This window comes from Myotis brandtii, unplaced genomic scaffold (genome assembly GCF_000412655.1).
Source record: "Myotis brandtii unplaced genomic scaffold, ASM41265v1 scaffold604, whole genome shotgun sequence".
Lineage (NCBI taxonomy): Eukaryota > Metazoa > Chordata > Mammalia > Chiroptera > Vespertilionidae > Myotis > Myotis brandtii.
This window is the reverse complement of record NW_005370286.1, coordinates 1,525,700-1,543,674: the sequence shown is the minus strand read 5'-3', so window position 1 is coordinate 1,543,674 and position 17,975 is coordinate 1,525,700. Positions and strand designations below refer to the sequence as shown.

The following is a 17,975-nucleotide window of genomic DNA, read 5'->3' as shown; positions in this document are numbered from 1 at the left end:
TGAGAGCCCAGAGTGATGGCCAATCCCTCACCCCCATAGACTGGGGCTCCCCAGCCACTCCCAGGACCAGGCCAGGAGCCAAGAGGGTGCTGCTCGTCTGCATGGGTCTGGGGAAGCCAGCGTGGCCCAGAGGAGGGGAGCCTGGCAGTGCCATGTCCTTCCTCTCCCTGGCCAGGCGCGGGGGTGCGGGTGGTGGAAGGGACGCTGCCTAGCAGGCCCAGCAGCAGAGCACTGGGGCCCGCTCCCTGGGGAGCTGACATTGATTAATATGGTGCTTGCTGTGCACTCAGACTTATCTGAAAGCAAACCCCACGCAGGGTGGGGACGCGGACAGCGGGGGAGAAATCGCCATAATGAATGGCATGGTGATAAAGCTAACAATCGCCCACCTGTCCTCGGGGCCTCGCCCTCCCCCGTCCCTGCACCCCAGGATGTGGGCAGTGGCCCCTTTGCTGGGAGACCAGCCCTACCCACAAAGCTCAGGTCTCCATGTGAGCAGTCTGGGCAGGCTGGGGCGTCACCAAGGCCTGAGGCTGACAACACAAAGCTCCGCTGTGCTGGCTGAATCTGCAGGAATCTCCTGGGCCGCCCAGTCTCAGCAGGAAGGGGGGCCCTTCCTGAGCCAGCCCCACCAGGGGCAGGAAAGGGGGGTGCTGCCATGCTCCTCAGGGAGCTGAGGACAGGGCCCTCGAAATCTCCTGGTAAGGAAGCGACTATCCCCATATTACAGCCCTGCACAGAGGCGGCGTGGTTACAGAGAAATGGTGGGGAGGTGTCACTAGCTATTCCCACGTTCACAACCCGGGCCTCAAATACATGGTTTCAGAAAACACCAGGTGTTACTGAAATTCCTAGAAAAGAAAAGCAACAAACTAGACTCAAAGAAAAAGACTGAAGGAGGATGTGGCCCCATGGAAACTACTAAGCGCGGCCAGAGTCCGAGGTGAGGGAAGCTGGCGGCACGGGGCGCGGGCCCTCCCCGGGCAGAGCTGCACCAGGGCACTGGGGGTTGCCTGCTTTTCCTACCACTGGTTCTCTGGCCCATCACCCCTCAGTGCTTGGTCCTGAGCATCTGCATGGGCAGCATCCAAACAGCGCTCAGGGACCAGCTGGACAGACGGACACCTCCTGAGCACCAGGCCTGGCAAACAGCAGTGAGCTCATCCTTCTTGCACGGATTTTACAATGTTACTGTTGTTACAGATTAAGAACCCATAGATGGTCAAACTTTAAGTCACAGCTCACAAAACGTTTAAAAGAGCCTCCTAATTCTTAACTGAAAAACAAATGTACCTGTTGAAGGGAGACAGCCTCATGCAGACAGATTGGTGTGGTGCGGTTTATCCTGTTTTTACAAGCTAGAACCTGGGCTTGTCCTGTGAACATGTGTTCCCACCGTGCGAGGCCTCTGCCTCCCGGCGGCGCGGCTGTGATCCCATCTGACCTGCCCCTCTGCAGGGCCTGGGCACAGGGTGAGGAAGCTTTCTCCACCAACGTTAACTTCAAACAACTCATGTCACTTCGCCAGCTCAAAGCGGCGTTTCAGAGAGCAGGTGCCCACCTCCCGACTCCACCGCCGCTCTAAGCCCACAGGGCTCTTTACCTGCGGAGCCCATGGGACCCCGTGGGGCATCGGAGGCCTTCTTTGGCCTGTTCGTAGTGGGGCTGCCAGTGTCTCTGGCGGAGGCACAGGCGGGGCAGCTCTGGGCCTCTGCAGTGACCTTCCTGCTACTGCGAGTCTAGCCCGGGCCTGCGGCAACTTTGCCTCTTGACTGCCATGCAGCCACCTGTAGTTGTCCCTAATGAAGGTGCTATACACATGCTGGGCCTGGAGCTGGGAAGAGCGTGTGCTGAAGGCTCTATAAATGTCTGAAATATCAGCACCTTTTCTAGCACAATGACAGGCAGCATTAAGTTATAACCCATTAGGAGTGGCGTCCTACTAGCCCATGGAGAACAGTAACAGATGGCTTTGCTGGCGAGAACCCCCACTCTCATTATGAGACCCATGGCTAATGAAATGTCTTGGGGACTCTCACGGGTGTGCAACTAACTGGTGCCTGCAGCCACGGGGAGCTCAGGGGGAGGAGCGCTCCCACCCTCTGCACCTCCGGCAGCGACATGACCACACTCGGAGACAATGTCTCCCTCGCGACTCTGTGGGAGGCCCTTGGTGACCTCACCTCCACCAGGACAGGGACCAAGATGGCTCCGCCAGGTTGCAATGCGTTCACCCCTTGAATCACAAGGGCAAAAGGTACTGAAAGGTTCTGAAGACAAGAGCCACAGCTGAAGGAGCAGAGACCCACAGGTCCATGGAACTGCGCTCTGAAGAGATGAAGCCAACACGCAAGGACACCCATGCTCCACAAGCCCCATCCTCCCCACCTCCCAGGCAGTGCTGGAAGCCTGGCCACATGGGGAGCCAACACGCCCTGACACATGAGGCGGCACCGGGTGATGAGACAGCCTCAGACACGGGTGCTTCTTCCCAAGGAGTGACCTCTCTGACCCCCAGGCAGGAGTGGCCCTGGGGCTGGTGGGCAGCAGCTCCTGGGCATCACAGGGTGCCCCCCACCCTGAGCATCCTGGGGGATAACAGGCCCCAGTGAGACATTGTCTCTGGGTGCCACTGGGCAGCTGCACGCCCAGCAGTCTGGCCTCAGGCCCTGGGGTTTCCTGACTGGGCCCTGGCATGAGGGGATGGAATTCCTGCCTCTGTTTCCCCAGGGTGACCTGGTACCCACACCCACACAATGCACACACCCACACACACCCAGACTCAGACCCATGCACACCCACACAACATACACACCTATGTGATATACAAACCCACACCCACGCAACATACACAGCCATACACACCTAGACTCAGACCCATGCACACCCACATAACATACACACCCATGTGATATACACACCCACACCCACACAACATACACACCCACACATACCCAGACTTAGACCTATTCACACTCATACAACATACACACCTACACAATATGCACACCCACACACACTTATGCACCATACACATCTAGGTAACATACCTATCCATATCCACACCCATGCACACACCTATACACAGATTCACACCACATATACAAACTGCATGTGCACTCACACACACTTTACATATGTATATACTCCCATGTATACATCCATGTTCATGCACATAGCTATATGCACAGATATACCTCATGCACACACACATACCCACACCCATTCAGTGCATATCTTACACAACCCCATATATATACACATACACAGGCCCATGTGTACACATACCCAGCTACACGTGCATACAAAACCCACATCCCCACATTCCATACGACATATGTGAACACTCATACATGTACCCATATACCTACACATTTACACACACAACCATGCTTGTATGTACCAACTCTGCATACACACATGTATACCTGCACGATGTACATACACTCAAATCCATGCACACCGCCCCACATACACACATCCATGCACGTGTACACACGTAAGCAAATCAATGGAATGCACACACATGTGCACAATTATCCATAACCCACTCACATACATCCTGAACACACACTGTACCTATGCATACACAGACATACAACACATACATGCACACACAACCTATGTGATGCCTACATATGTGCACAGATGCACATACAGCTGTACAGTGTACACATGAGTACACTCATGCACACATTCCTTTGGGCACACATCCCATATACACAACATGCACCCAACATGCAGGGCATACATGCACAAACCTACCCATATACACGAGCTCATACTCCTGTGTGTGCACGCGCACGCACACAAACGCGCGCGCACACACACACACACACACACACACCATGCCTGAGATCACGTATTTCATGGCAGAGTCAGAGAATACATCTGTGCAGATACTGACCCTACAAATGCCATCCTGGCCATTTCCCTGCCATCTGCCATCTGTGCTTCTGCTTGAAACAGCTCTGCACATCCACATGGCAGCCCAGGGAGCTGTAACTCTATTTGGTGGTCACAGACATGGTTTTAAAAAAACAACAGGACCAAAGGGAGGGAGGACTTCCAGTGCGATCTGGGCAGTAGGGGATGGATGACCACTCGGTTTGGGAGAAACTTGAGAGGCAGAGGCCAGTGTGGGCCACAGGGGTCCACAGTGTTGCACCCTGGCTGGCGGCAGCTCCAGGCCTCCTTTGTCCTCAGTCAGCTCAGCAAAGCCCTGAGCAAGATCCCCGTGAGTCTGTCCAAATGGGAGGGACAATCAGGATATCTGGCCACCCACCCACAGGAAGGGGAAGTCTGAACAAGTCCCCGAGAATGTCTTCCGATTTCAAATGTCTCTGGAAGTACTCAGCGCACACTTCACTGTACATTTAAAGCAGCATTGGAGCGTGAGGGAGACAAGCTTGGTCAGCACCCTGGACAGTGGTAACTGTGACTCCCTCACGTGGGCCTTCAAGACTTGGCCTGCGCACCAACCCCATGGCCACAGGGCTGAGCGGAGCCCACAGTCCCTGCTTCTCAGGCTCCCTGACACTCAGCACCCATTGGTCTGGGCGCTGACCCTGAGCTCTGAGCTCCTGGACCTCTTGGCCCGAGCCTGGAACCTGAGGTCAGAGGGCCAACAGGACCAGGGACTGGCCACTTCCTGTCGTTTCTTTCTGCTGACTCCAGGCCCCTGGGAGGCCCTGGGTGTGTGGCTGGTCAGAAGGAAAACCTACAGCTGCAGACCATGCTGGAAGGCCCAGACACAGCCGCCTGTGGCCCCTCACATCTGAGGAGGCCGCATTTTGTGCCCTGGAAGAATATATTTTTAAAAAAGACAGAACCACTCGTTGCTCTTGGCTGGTTCCTCTCTTCAGGCTGTGGGAAGGGCCAGAGGCCTGGTTTGCACAGGGGCACTGGCACCCGAGAGGATAGTTACCTGCTCATCCAGCAGGTGCTCCTTACCTGGGAGGGAACGAGATGTCCAGTTCATACAGCCTGTCCTTAAAGACAGACAGCTCTTTGTCAAATTCTAGGAGCTGAAGAAAGAAAAGGAAGAAAATACAGTCACTGGTGCGCCTGTCTGGGGCATCGAAAGGTCACGGGGTGTGGTGGTTGGAGCGGCAGGGGCCTTGTAGCTTTCAGGAACACGTGTTGCCCCACAGTCGGCTGGCCTGTATGCAGGCCACCCCCTCCCACTGAGAGCCACTCAGTGGTGTCCCCAGGGGCCCGTGGGTGCCCAGCAGCCCTCTGCCAGGGCTCCAGTTCATCTGGCCCCGGAACCCGCACGTGCGTTGCTGAGCAGCGGCTTCACTGCTAAAGCCACACGGTGCAGCGGGTGGGGGCAGGCCCGGGGTGGCCTCAGTGGTGCTGCCCACAGAGGCAGTGTCCTGAGGCAGGCACACCATTCCCATTTTGCCCAAACTAAGTCAGAGGTAAGCAGTGTCCACCTCACGTAGGAAGCTGATAAAAATGGCCCAGGTCTGCACACCACAGAGAGCATGGTGCCCAAGAAGGAAGGGGCAACGCACAGTGTCTGGCCACACTGGGCTGTGATGAGCCATCGCCACACACGCCCTCGGGATTCATTCATTAATCATGTCCCCTCCCAGCTGGGTGGGAGCGTGGCCTCGTGCAGGGGCCCCCTCAAAGCCACCTCATCCATCACCCCCGAAGCGTGCGATCGCAGCGCCATGTACACAGTAATTACCGTGTGCCAGGCTGCTACCTGAGCATGGTAGGCAGCCCCCCGCCCCCGCCTGCCCCAGCGGTCCCCTGGCTGGGAGAGAGGGAAGCAGAGTGGAAATCCCCCGGGAAGGAACTGGCTGTGGCACTTACGCTTTGAGAGGAGTGACCCAAAGCTCCTTATGCACAAAGGGGGCCATTTTCCACACAGCTTTAGAATTTCGGTCTCACATTCCTGCAGACCTCCGTCAGAGAGAGCCTCACACCCTGCCTGGCGAGGCTCAGGACGCAGGGCTGGGGGTCTGGACCCCACGGGGCCATGTGAGCCCACATCTGCTGGTGAGAAACGCTGGTGGAAACCTCACCGGCTAAACACTGCCCAGCGGCTAGGGCCCTGGGTCCTGGGGGATGGTGCCAGGAGTGAGGGCCAGGGGGAGGGAGAGGGGCAGGGGAGGGGAGAACTCTGGCTGAGAGTGGGGGAACATCTCGGGGACTGAAATGCACCTTCAAGGGGAGGTGTGCACATGGGTGTGGACCAGTCCTGAACATAAGTGTGCGTCTGTGCTTACAAATGTGTTTACATGCAAGTGTGTACTGGAGACACAGTTCTCTACAGTTCTCTCTCTCTCTCTCTCTCTCTCTCTCTCACACACACACACACACACACACACACACACACACATACACGCTCCAATAAGCACAGCCTGGAGTTTGTCAAGGAAGCTGGAAAACTCCGGGAGAAGCAGCTGTCTCTCTCTCTCTCTCTCTCTCTCTCTCTCACACACACACACACACACACACACACACACACACATACACGCTCCAATAAGCACAGCCTGGAGTTTGTCAAGGAAGCTGGAAAACTCCGGGAGAAGCAGCTGGCGAGGCCTGAGCATGAGGCAGTTTTCCGTTCCTGTTCCCACCTCCACTGAACAGGGCCTGGCATCCCTGCAGCCTCCTAGCCACTCCCCGCCACCCCCCGTCTGTCTGGGTGGCAGCATTTAGGGATGGAGCCACTTGAATCTCACCCATCTTCCACTTGTTAAGGGTATTAAGTAAAAAGAAGAGCAAATAAATATCTGGTTTGGAATGAGTTGGAATCTTCCAGCTGCTAAAACAGGAGCAGCACCAACTGGGGAAGACCCAGCCCTCCAGGTGCCCTGCCAGTCCTCGCTGCAGCATGGCCACACCCACCCCACCCTGAGTGCCTAGGGGCTTGCCAACATGGAGCTGTTCCAAAATGCTCCTTCGTTCTGATTCTACGTGGGAGCATTGAGCCTCTGCTGTGTCAGGGGCTGTGCGGATACGCCGGCAAAAGACGAGGACAACCCAGGCGCTCTTCACTCTCCAGGGCTTTCCAGGGGAGGAAGGCAGAGGCTAATGCCACATCCACACAAACAGGTGCCAACCTGTGCGGTGACCGCTACGGCGTTCATAAGCCCTGATGCTGGCCATCAGACCCCAAGCCTGGCTGTCCTGGGCAGGGTGGGTGCGGGGCCAGCTCGGCCCGTTGTCTGGCTCTGACAGGTTGGCGGGACCCTCCCCTGTGGAACCAGCATGTGGCAGTGCCCCGAGTGCCAGGGCCTGGGGACTCTGCACCCCGAGCCATGCAGAACGATGGTCTGGGAGCCCTGCTGCGGGCACCACACACCAGATGTGAGAGGTTTCTGATTAGAAATTATGCTGCCTGTCTGTGGATCATTTGTATCTCTTTGAGATTTTTCACAAACATGATAACCAATTCCGCATGTGTCGCAAACATTCTTCTTGATTACAAAGTGAAAAACAGCGCAGGGCGGTGTGGACAATGATAAAGCAGCCGGCTGATCATATGTATCTGTCAGGAGCTATCCTGGCCGCACAAATTCCACTGTTGCTGCCGAGACGCAGCGCTGATAAAGAAAAGAGCCGAAAATCAATGAGCCTTGAGCTGGAGCAGCTGCTAAACACACAGCAAACACCTCCACCAACAGGCCGAGCTCCGTGGAAATCCCCAGGCCGGCCGGGACAGCCCAGGAAAATTTAATCTCTCCAAATCCTCGCCAGGGCACTCCATCCTGCAGCCTGACAGCCACACTTATAATTAATTATACAATTTCGATGGGAATATCGACTAAACAAAGCTATAAATCATAGGAAAAGTCAATAGGCATGGACACATTCAATCATGTCCCGGCCAATGATTACTACTCTTAAAATACAATAATTATTTTCAGGAGCCAGCTTGAATTAAATTTCTGTCAGACGGGTACAAGACCGGTGGTTGATGAAGGATGCGATGGATTTTGGGGCCGCGTCCGGCACGGGCACATCCATCCTGCAATGGTAGTTTGTCCCAGTGGCCGTGCTGCTGCCTCACCGCGGAGGGGAGAGGCCCTCCAATGGCTCGTCACCCCATTTATCTTGTCCCCCAGGTGGACCGAGTGACCCTGTTTCCTGCGTGTGACTGACATGAGGGTGACCCTCGACATGCCCAGTGGCCCGGGCAGTGTGCACTCACACCTGTATGAGCCTCTGAGGTCTGAAGCCGCTGTTACGCAGACACAGCCACGGGGTCTGCACTAGCTGGCCACCCAGGTCTCAGAGAAACCGCGAGACGCAGCCCGCCAGGCCCAGGCCCCCACATTCCGTCCCCTGCCACCTGAGGCTCCTGAGGTGACACAAGGTCATGCGTGCGACAACAGAACTCACCGCAGTGCCGTTGTCATCTCGGAAAACCTCCTGGTTGAAGTAGTCGAACAGTTTCTTTTCCAGCTGCAGCATCACCTGCCAAGGATGGGGCCGTCAGCGCAGGTGGGGGCAGAGCGGGGCTCAGGCCCAGTCCCACGCTCCCAGCTCAGGACAGCCGTGGTGGCTGCCGTGGGTCACCCACCCAGAGGGACAGGTTCTCACCTTCCGGTCGTTGTCTGACTCCCGGAAAATCAGCTTCACGACTTCATTGGTGTCCGCGGCCCGGACCGTCTGCATCGTGGCCTTTGTGCAGAGAGTCTGGGAAAGACACAGACACTTAGTCCCCCTGCCTGGCTGCCCGCAGGCCTCATCACCTCAAAGCAATCAGCTCTTTTCCTGACCTCTGTCCCCAGCCTCAACCTTTCTTCAACCCCATTTCACAGCTCCCTGTGGAGGGACCCCAGAGCAGGTCCCCAACGGTGCCTGAAGGCAGACTTGTCTCCCCACCCCGACCTGCACTCCACGGAGCATCTCGCTGAGAGGCTGGGCTGAGAACAGGAAGGCCTGGACTGAGAACAGCCTGAGCGAGCAGGGAGGGCGGGTGGATTCACAACCAGCCACGGTTCGGGGGGACACACTGCAGTGAGATCAGCCCCAGAGACACCTGGGGCAGCTGGACAGGACCCGGAAGGCGACACAGCCAGAGGTGACTTGAGGAGGACACCAGCCCTGACGGAGGGGAGGGCGGCGGCTGAGCAGCAGCGGGGACAGGAATGAGTGGCGCTGTTGCCCTCCAGGCTAGCATCTGATTGGCTAAGAATTAAACTAAATCTGGGCTTGTTTAGAAAAATCTTCTGTCTTAGCCTGTGTGTGTGTGTGAGCATGTGTGTGCTCGTGTGCAGATCACGTGAGCCCCTCACCCACCTGTGGCTCTGAGGGGCATGAAAATGCAGACAGACTGGGAGGGGTACTCAAGACACACGTGTAACAGAGCAAGTGCAGGACACGCTCAAAGTGACCAAGTGCCGCAGACAGAGCAAGGCTCTGAAGGGCCGACACCCATGTTCACACGTGTCGGAAGGATGGGATGTTGACAGGATGGGGGAACAAGTCACGTGGGGAATGTCTGAGACAAGCAGGCTGGTGTCTGGGGCCAGTGGTCTGATGTGGAGGCTCTCACTGGGTTGTGGCTTAGATAGAAACACCCCAGTAAAGCTGTTTTTTTAAAAAAAGGGCTAGATGATGTTTATTTTTTAGAAGACCATGGCAAGGAAACCACCACTTCGCACTTTTTAAAACACTTTCCTCTGCGCGGCCCTGGTGAGGTCCTGGTGCTGAGCAACTCTGCGCCCCGGGAGAGCAGGAGCCCCCCAGGTCCTGGGCTGAGCCCGCAGGGTGTGAGCCCTGTCGCCCGCCCCTGGACGCAGACCCCCTCCAGGTCAGGGGTCAGGGGAGGCAGCGCCAGCCCCAGAGCACACTCCGGGACAGGCCATTGACATTCAGAGCACAGATCAGCTAAGCGGGTCAAGCCCCCCAAAGTGGCTTTTGGACTCATGTGTCACAAATCAGTCTGGGGCCTTCAAAGGGCGCGGATTAGAACAAGCCGCACAATCCCGAGCAGAGCGGGCCCCCCTCCCACCCAGCGCAGCCCGAGGAGGTCGCTCCATCCAGATGCTAATGTGTTTAAGTGGCTTAAGTGCTTCCGTGAAGGGGGGATGGGCTGGCTGGGGCAGCGGATGGACAGCCATTGTAGCCACCACAGGACAATTCAGGAAACTCACATTTCTCCTCCCAAAGGCATCTGCTGGAAACTTTTTACAAAATTGCTTTATCTGGCCACTTTGGGCCGCACCCAAAGGATAAACATCTGATTGCGCCTGCTGAAGGTCTCCCCCCGCCTCCCTCACTCCCCCAGCTCCTCATTCACCAGTTTGAAGAAGTGATCAGCCACCAGGCAGGCACTTCCCGCTGCAATCTGCGTGCCCACTCATGCGGAGACGTGCAGGCTGGCCTTTCCGGCTCACCTTTTACGGAAGGGGTTTTACTCTTTTGAAAGGAGAAAAAGTACCCAAAATGCTGGCTTTAAAGGGCCATCTGGGATTTATTTCATTATTAGCAGCCACACGCAGGGCACAGGCGAGGGCTGCCGGGCACTTGTCTAGGGCACTCGGAGCGCCTGCTGCTTCTCTAGGCATTTAAGGGGTCTTGCCGTGTCCACCTCTCCTCGGGGCCTTTCTGCACGGAGCCTGGTGTGGGGCGTGTGGTGGGCTTCAGAGCTTAGGACAAGGTGCCTCCTTTAGAAAGTTCTCGGGTTCAGTGCCATAAGGTTTGCTCTGTGTTTGTAAAAACATCAACCAAAAACTTATAAAGAGACTTAAAACTCTCCGTCAGGAACAGGAACCGGGGCATCGGCTTGGCAGGGTCTCGGTTGCTCATTTCTAGCGGTGAGTCACAGCTGCAGTGCCATCGCCCCTGTGCACCCACTTGGAGGGCAGCAGTGTCACACCCGCAGCAGTCTGCAGTTACCGCAGCTGTCCAGCTATGACTGTGATTTCAGAGAGCGCCCACCCGACACCCACCACACAGGCCAGGGCCGGTGGGCGCCGAGCGTGTCCCTGTGCTCCTGGAGGTGGGAGGGTGGGGGTAACTAGTGAGGAGATGGCAGCTGTGGGGGGAGTTCCGGGTGGAGGGCCCAGCCTGGGCAAAGGGGGCCGGGGTGGAGGGTAGGAGAGAGGGAAGCGGTGTGAACAGGGACAGGTCAGGGCCCACCTGGTGGAACTCCTGGTGCACAGGGCAGCGTATGCCCCCCTGGCTCAGGACCCCAGCCAGGGGCCCGGGGTTCCTTCCCTGCTCAGGGGCAGAAGGAGGAGGAGGAGGAGGATGCATTTCCATTTGACCTTTTTCCTCCACCCGAGAAAACACAGGAGGTGATGCGTATGTTGCCAGCATATTTTGAATTAAAATCCTGCTTGGTTGAACACGAGCAGCTAGTCTTGCCTCTGCCCACAAACCCTGCGTGGCCTGGGAACTCGCGTCTGGGTTTCCTTCTCCACCTGGAGTTAGGAAGTCCCGACTCTGAGTGGCAGGGTCTGCAGTGCCCTCAGGCCCTGGTGCAGGTTCCAGAGGTCACCGAGGGTGCGGAGCGGGGAGGAGTCGGGACCCAGCGGGGCCAAGTCAGGGGTGAGGGTCACCAGGTGCTGGAGCTCACCCAGTGCCCTCCGCGTGCTCCTGGTCGGGGTCCGTGACACCCCGTTCTCACTGCAGAGGATTACTGAGACAGGCAGGATGGACGCCAAGGCCACGTGACTGCAGAGAGGAAAGCTGGGTCATGGGGTGCTGCGGGGTCATCGGAAACGTTCAGAAACAACCTGCCTGGAGAACGTCCTTTCTGCTGCATCCCTATTTATCACTGGTGGCCGAGGAGTTCTGTTCCTGCTTTGGTTTTGTTTTGTTTTGTTTTTGATGCAGAAAAGACCCCCTGTGAGTTGGCGGAGCCACAGACGCCCTTCCTGGGAGGTGAGCCCATCTACCAGGGGCACCCCAACCCGGCCCAGAGCCACAGGTGCCAGGACACTAGCAGACAGTCCACGGGTCCTGCCCTCTGGAAGCATCCGAGTGGGAGTGCGAGGGGACACAGGTCTAGGGTGACAAGTGGGCAAAGGTACCCACGTGGGATCAAAAGGCCCTGGAACCCGCTGTCCCCCCGCCCGGCACCCAGAGCCCTTCAGGGAGCAGCGGGGACGCTCACACAGTGCATTCCTGTTGCCTCCCATCCTTGGCCCCTGGGCCCCTCACACCCCAGCCCAAATCTGTACCTGGGGGAGGGGCCCCCGACACATGGTGTGAACCTCGCGGGCCTGCACATTGCTGCATCTGGCCTGGAATGGCGCCTTTGGGGGCGCTGGGCAGGCCATTGTCTCTGGGTTGCCCGTCACTGTCGTGGCCACACAAAGAGGGGGGTGATAGAAGCCAGTCTGGCCAGAGGTCTGCAGGCTGTTTAAGGCACAGCAAGGGTGCAGGTGCGCCTGGGCCTGGACCCCTACAACCACCGCGCCCCCTGGCCTGTTTCCCAGCTCTACACACTGCAAGCAGTTGCTGAGGGAAGCACCCTACGGGGTTTTTAAGGAACTAGTCTATGGCCCAGAGGATTAGACTCTTCTCCTTTTCAAATTGAGACCTGAGGAAAATAACACCGGGCCACTTGCTTCTGCCTGGACACGCCCACCACCACCACACGTCATGGGCCAGCCCACAAAATACAGGAGCCAGAGGACCAGGTGCCCCAGCCCCGGGCAGTGGCCTCCCCTGGAGGGTGCATTGTACCACCTTTCACGCCACCCCTCTCCACGTGACCCTTCTCCAGAGCTGTCACCCGCTGACAATGCACACAGAAGAACATGCAGGCCTCTGAGAGCATGAAATCGGACACAAAGGCGAGGGACAGAGGGAAGCGGCAGCCCGGCCGCCTGGTGTAGTTTCAGCCACAAACATGTTCACAGGACCTACCTCCGGGAAAGCGGAACGGAAAAGCGTGTAGAATAAATGGGCCTCAAAACAATGTCTTCACCAGCTTTAAACAAGGGGGCCAAGGACGCAATCAGCCTGAGGATGAACAAGGATGTCACCGTGGGTCCCGACACCGGATGGAGATGCCGCCGGCACTTTGACAACAGGGCTCAAGCACAGAACCGTGAGTGCGGCCGGTCCTGCGCTTCTCAGAATGGTTGTAATTTGTGCCAGCATCTCTGAGACTTTCCTAAAAAATGGAGACAACTAAAGGACAGCAAAACCACGCTTAGGAAGCCACGGTGTGGCAGGGGTGACTAGCCCACATCTGGCTGCTCAGGGGCAGGATCTCTGACAGAAGAATTCAGACAAGGCCCTGCTTTCCAGGCAGCCATCTACCTCCTTCTACTTAGCACAGAGCCTGGAGCTGGTCAGCGAGGGATGTGTGCCCTTCTGAGGAGGCGGGGCTCTGCCGCCTAAAGGCAGGGCCTGGATGACCTTGGGAACATGCAGGTGTGAGCGTGACCTTCTGGGGTGGTGACCTTCTGGGGTGGGGCCCCTGAGCTCTGTCCACTCACAAGGGACTTTGCTTTCAGTCCCACAAGGAACTGAAATGGGTAACAGACAATGCCCTTTCAGCGGTCTCTGCCCAAATGCCGCCAACCCATGAGCCCTAATTAACAGCCTTGCTCACAGACGTAGCTCCCAGCACCCACTCGCGAGGCCACTGCCTTCTTGGAGTAGGACCCCCCAAGCCCTGGAGACCCTGGCGCTAGGCCAATGTCACTCCCACCAGCTCACCCTTTCCCCTGGCCTCACCTGGGGCCCCGTGGCGTCCACACTCAGGGGACAGAAGGTGCCAGTGGACACTGTTACGGTTAGCTGTTGAGTTAAAGAAACCAGCCTCACGCTCCAGGGTTCCCGTGGGAGCCACCAAGTTCACCAGCTTGCAGGTCCCCCGGCGGGGCTGTTCTCCCAGCAGGGTTGCGGGCCCTGGATGGCCCATCTGCCCTTTCCCTATCCCTGAGTCTTGGGGTTTCTTCCCTCCCCTGCCAGTGGCCACTGGGAGGTGAATCACTGGAGTACCAGCCAAGCAAAGGCGCGTCAGTAAAACCCGCCACTGTCCCGTTGTTTTGTTAACCTGCTGTTCTTGGTTAAATTCTAGCCATAAAAATGCCTAAAAAAAGTCTGCATATAAAGATTCCAGCTAACATCTCCGAGAGGATTTCCAAAAGGTGGTTTACAAAACAAGACCGGAGTCTGTCCATAGGTTTCTCTTAAAACGTGTTAATGGAAAATCACTAACTTTTAAATTTAAAGTTTTCAAGTGACTCTAGCAAACATGAACCACTCTAGAAGAGAAGCACGGTCTTTTATGCTATGACTGATTCTCCCAGGAACGCTGAACATCAGCAGGTATGTGTCCTGCTGTGTCGTGTAGCTGGTCAGATCAACAGAGCGCTCTGCTGTCCAGCGGGGCTGCGCGTGCCAGTCCCAGCCTGGCCGCCGGCCTCCTCCCGGAGTCAAGGGATTATAAGTTGCACCTCGAACACTCCACAGCCTGCCAGCACCAGCATGGGAGGTGCTAGGTGTCCATGCTGGGCATTGGGAAGTGGGCTCAGAATTAAAACATCAAGTCAGACAGATAGACAGACAGACATCCTCGTCCCCTGGATTTCTGAGTTCTAGGAACACCGGACAAGCATTATTGGCCTGGTGACGAACAATTCCTTGGTAACTAATGTCCCCAGACATTATTTCAAGTCCTAAACATATTCCAACAGTAGACAGGAGGACAATCACTAAATCGCTTAATGGATGGCTCTGAAACGGAAATCAGTTACAACTCGCCATGGTCATCGGCGACGTATGGATCTGAGAAAAAGTGCTCAGACAAGAGGAATTCTTTGACCGCCCCTGATGGGTAGACACATGCTGTGCCCTGAAAAGTAAGTGCCCACCAGAAAGGCATCTGCTGCTGCCCACACTGGCGGCTGATGAGGTGAGTCTGCTGCACCTAGAGGCGCTGAGCAGGCCGCTGGGAGCCCTGAAGAGGGAAGGGGCCAACACTCAAAGCAGCAAGGGTAACACAGATGCCACTCAGCCGCGACGGGAATGGCACAGCTCAGTGACGTGCACATGCACGTGACTCCAATGAACTCTGGCCAAGGTAGCACCCTCTTTCCTATCAGGCTCAGGCCCACACATGCGCACACATGCATGCACACAGGCACAGGCCCTGAGAAACAAGAGAGAGACAAGGCTGCAGGCAGGGCGGGGCCTCAGTGAAGCGTGCACCACGGTGATTTCCTCAGTTTCGGGATCAGGGTGATCTGCCCGATGCAGACAGGACCATCCTGGGAGGGACTGAGGAACCAAGACCGAGCGGGGAGGCCGGCCCTGTCAGGTGTGCCCTCCGCCCTGTGGACAGGCACCGCTGCCTCCCGCGGGACATGCCCAGGACACCCCATTCCTGTTACTCTGATTTCCTAGAGGGCCCTTCCACAGAGCACTGCCTTCTCCAAAGATTGCCCTGGAACGCCTGGGAGGAGGGAGACCTCTAAGTGATTGCTGAGAGAAGTTCTGAGGGCCCGACAGTGCTGACATCACCGGGACCGAGGGGCGTGGACAGGGCCGCGGAGCCGAGCTGGCGGCAGTTAATGAAAAGGCGCTGTCATGAGGGTTATGTCAGCAGCGAGGCACCTTCTTCCTTTGTTCTATATTGTCCACTGTTCGTCCAGAACAACAACACGCCATAAAGACCCTTTCATCTCCTCCTCAGAAGGCTCCCGCTGGCTCCCTCCAGCTTGGTGGCCTGGGGCAGCACCCACCCAGCGTTCCCTGCAAACCCAACTCGGTTTTGAGCAGGAAGCAGCGTGGCTTTCTCAGACTTGCGTCCAGCAGGTGCTGGGGCATGTGCCACTGGCCCAGGACCAGCTCCAGGACAGGCACTGCCGTGTGAGGCCCCAAGTGAGGCCCGCAGGGGACCTGCGCACGCTGGTTTGGCCGCTTGAGGACATTCCCAGCCTTCCACTGACATGCCTGGGCTCAGCCGGTGGGAGGGCGTGCGCAAGGAGGCACAGACCTGCACAGGCTGCCATGGATGGTGGCCTTAAAGTGCTTGCCACCAGGCCTGGCACAGAAGATCTGCTCTGAGTCCTAAAGTCCCCATGGGGCTGTACTAGCCCTAAGGGCGGGCAGAAAGCAGGACCTAGCAAAACACCCAGAAAAGCACATTAAAGATCAGTGAGCTCAGAACTGATTATGATTCAGAGAATCTTGTTCCTATAGCAGAGGGGAGGAGGGGGAAGCCACAAATGTACTGTCCTTTTTCTTCCTTTCCCATAATTAGAATAATTATTCTGACATCAATCTGCTAGTTGGAAACACTGGCCAATGTTTATAAAGCAAACTTTCTGGAAGAAAACCCTCTAATAAAGACCCAGGAGACTCATCATAATTAAGTTAAAACTATATTTCATTTTTGATTAATTGTCACAGGCCCTATATCAAACAGATCAAATACAGGTCTCTTTAGAACAGTAATTAAAAAATAAATCAAATGATGTAAATTCCTAATTCTATTGCTTTAAACCAAGAATCTTTTTAAAAACCAAGCAAAGGAACTGACAAGTACAGCTTGGCTGACACACCTGACTCACGGTCCCTCCAGCAGCCCTGCCCTCGTCCGTCAGAGCAATTCAGCGTCACGAGGCCACAGACAGAAGAGTGTCCAGAGCCGGAGGGAGGCTGCTCAGCGCACAAGCTGGGCCCTGCGAGGTCCGTAGGACCTGTCCACACTGCTCCCAGTTCAGAAAAAAACTCCAGGACCACTGACATTTGCCGAGGGCAGCAAAACAGGGTGTCTGTCTGTTGAAACTACGCATGCCAGAGACCAGGAGACAGGCCTGCAAAGGCCTTGCTCTAAGGAAGGCTTTCTCCAGGCCGCTAGGGAAGTTGGGTGGCACGTCCCTGTTGCTTGTCTAGTGGATGGCAAACTGCCCGGACCTCCCGGGCTCTTGACACCCACCACTCACGGGTGCATCACTGGCTGAAGAACTGCCACCCGTGGGGGCTTCTGCAGGGCCGAGCCAGGCTGCCAGGCACACCCCAACTGAGGAGTGGCAGTCGCACCTTGCGCACACACACGGGGCCAGCAACACAGCTGTTGCCCTGGCTGCAGGGCCCCCACCAGGGGCTGGCCTGGCCCGTGCCCACTGTGTCCCCAGGCTGAGGGGTCCTGGGTGCAGAGATGTGGTTGGGTTTGGTTCAACAAGGTGACTGGAACCCAGATGAAAGCCAGCATTTCACCTGGTGCTCGACGTGTGCTCAGCCAGCATCAGCCAGCATGGGGGGCGGTCCAGTTGGGGGTTCTCAGAGGGCTGACCAGAGGCGATGCCCCTTTCTGCTGTGTGGGAGGCATGGGGACATCTACAGTGATTTCCTCATCCTCTCCCAAGGTCGTAGGGTCAACTAGGACCCCACTGTCCAGCAATGCCCAGCACCCCTCCTGCGAACGTGGCTTCCTGGACAATCGCTGCTTTTAAGTCAGCTCCTCACAGGATGTTTCTCAACAGGCCCACCTGGTACCTGAACACACGTGTACCTGTCAGTAACTGGCTTTTGAAAATGCCTGCCAGCCTCCAAAACGCATCCATCACTGTCACTGTCGGCAGTGATGGGCGGCAGGTGGGCGCTCTGCTGGGCCGTGAGGAGATGGGAGCGCCTGGCACTGCTGTCACTGTTTGTCACTACGGCCAGCTGAGAGCCCCAGCTGCCAGTTGCCACTGCGCAAGGCATGAAACATACCCTCTGAGCGATCCGCCAACAGGGCTGAGTGGAGGCTGCATTATTAATTAGTTCCATGATGCGCGGCCCCTTAGGGGGCACATGATAATCGTGTTTAATTTGTGTATGTTTTAATTATGGCTTAGGCGGTGCCACAATGTGATCACAGTATCCTCTCTTCAGTTCTGCTCTGCAAGCCTGTTTGTACTAATTTGCATCTGAAATGCGAAGTGGCTGATGCCTGGGGGACAGTCTTCCCAGCGCACACAGTGCCTCTCTCCCAGGCGGGTTCCGGCCAAGACTGCGGTGACCCCGGTAACCTTCCCTTACCACAAATG

General features: G+C 56.5%; 1 protein-coding gene across 5 annotated transcripts in view; it reads right to left on the bottom strand.

Annotated features, from left to right (window-relative positions):
• The window catches only part of INPP5A (inositol polyphosphate-5-phosphatase A), a 193,194-nt gene that overhangs the window by 6,727 nt on the left and 168,492 nt on the right, over positions 1 to 17,975 (bottom strand). For all 5 annotated transcript variants that reach the window (XM_005879657.2, XM_014550578.1, XM_014550576.1 and 2 more), the window contains 3 exons: positions 8,566 to 8,661; positions 8,365 to 8,439; positions 4,954 to 5,027 (listed from right to left, as the gene is read on the bottom strand). In XM_005879657.2, the coding sequence (XP_005879719.2) occupies positions 4,954 to 5,027; positions 8,365 to 8,439; positions 8,566 to 8,661 (245 nt within the window). The remainder of the gene's footprint in view (positions 1 to 4,953; positions 5,028 to 8,364; positions 8,440 to 8,565; positions 8,662 to 17,975) is intronic.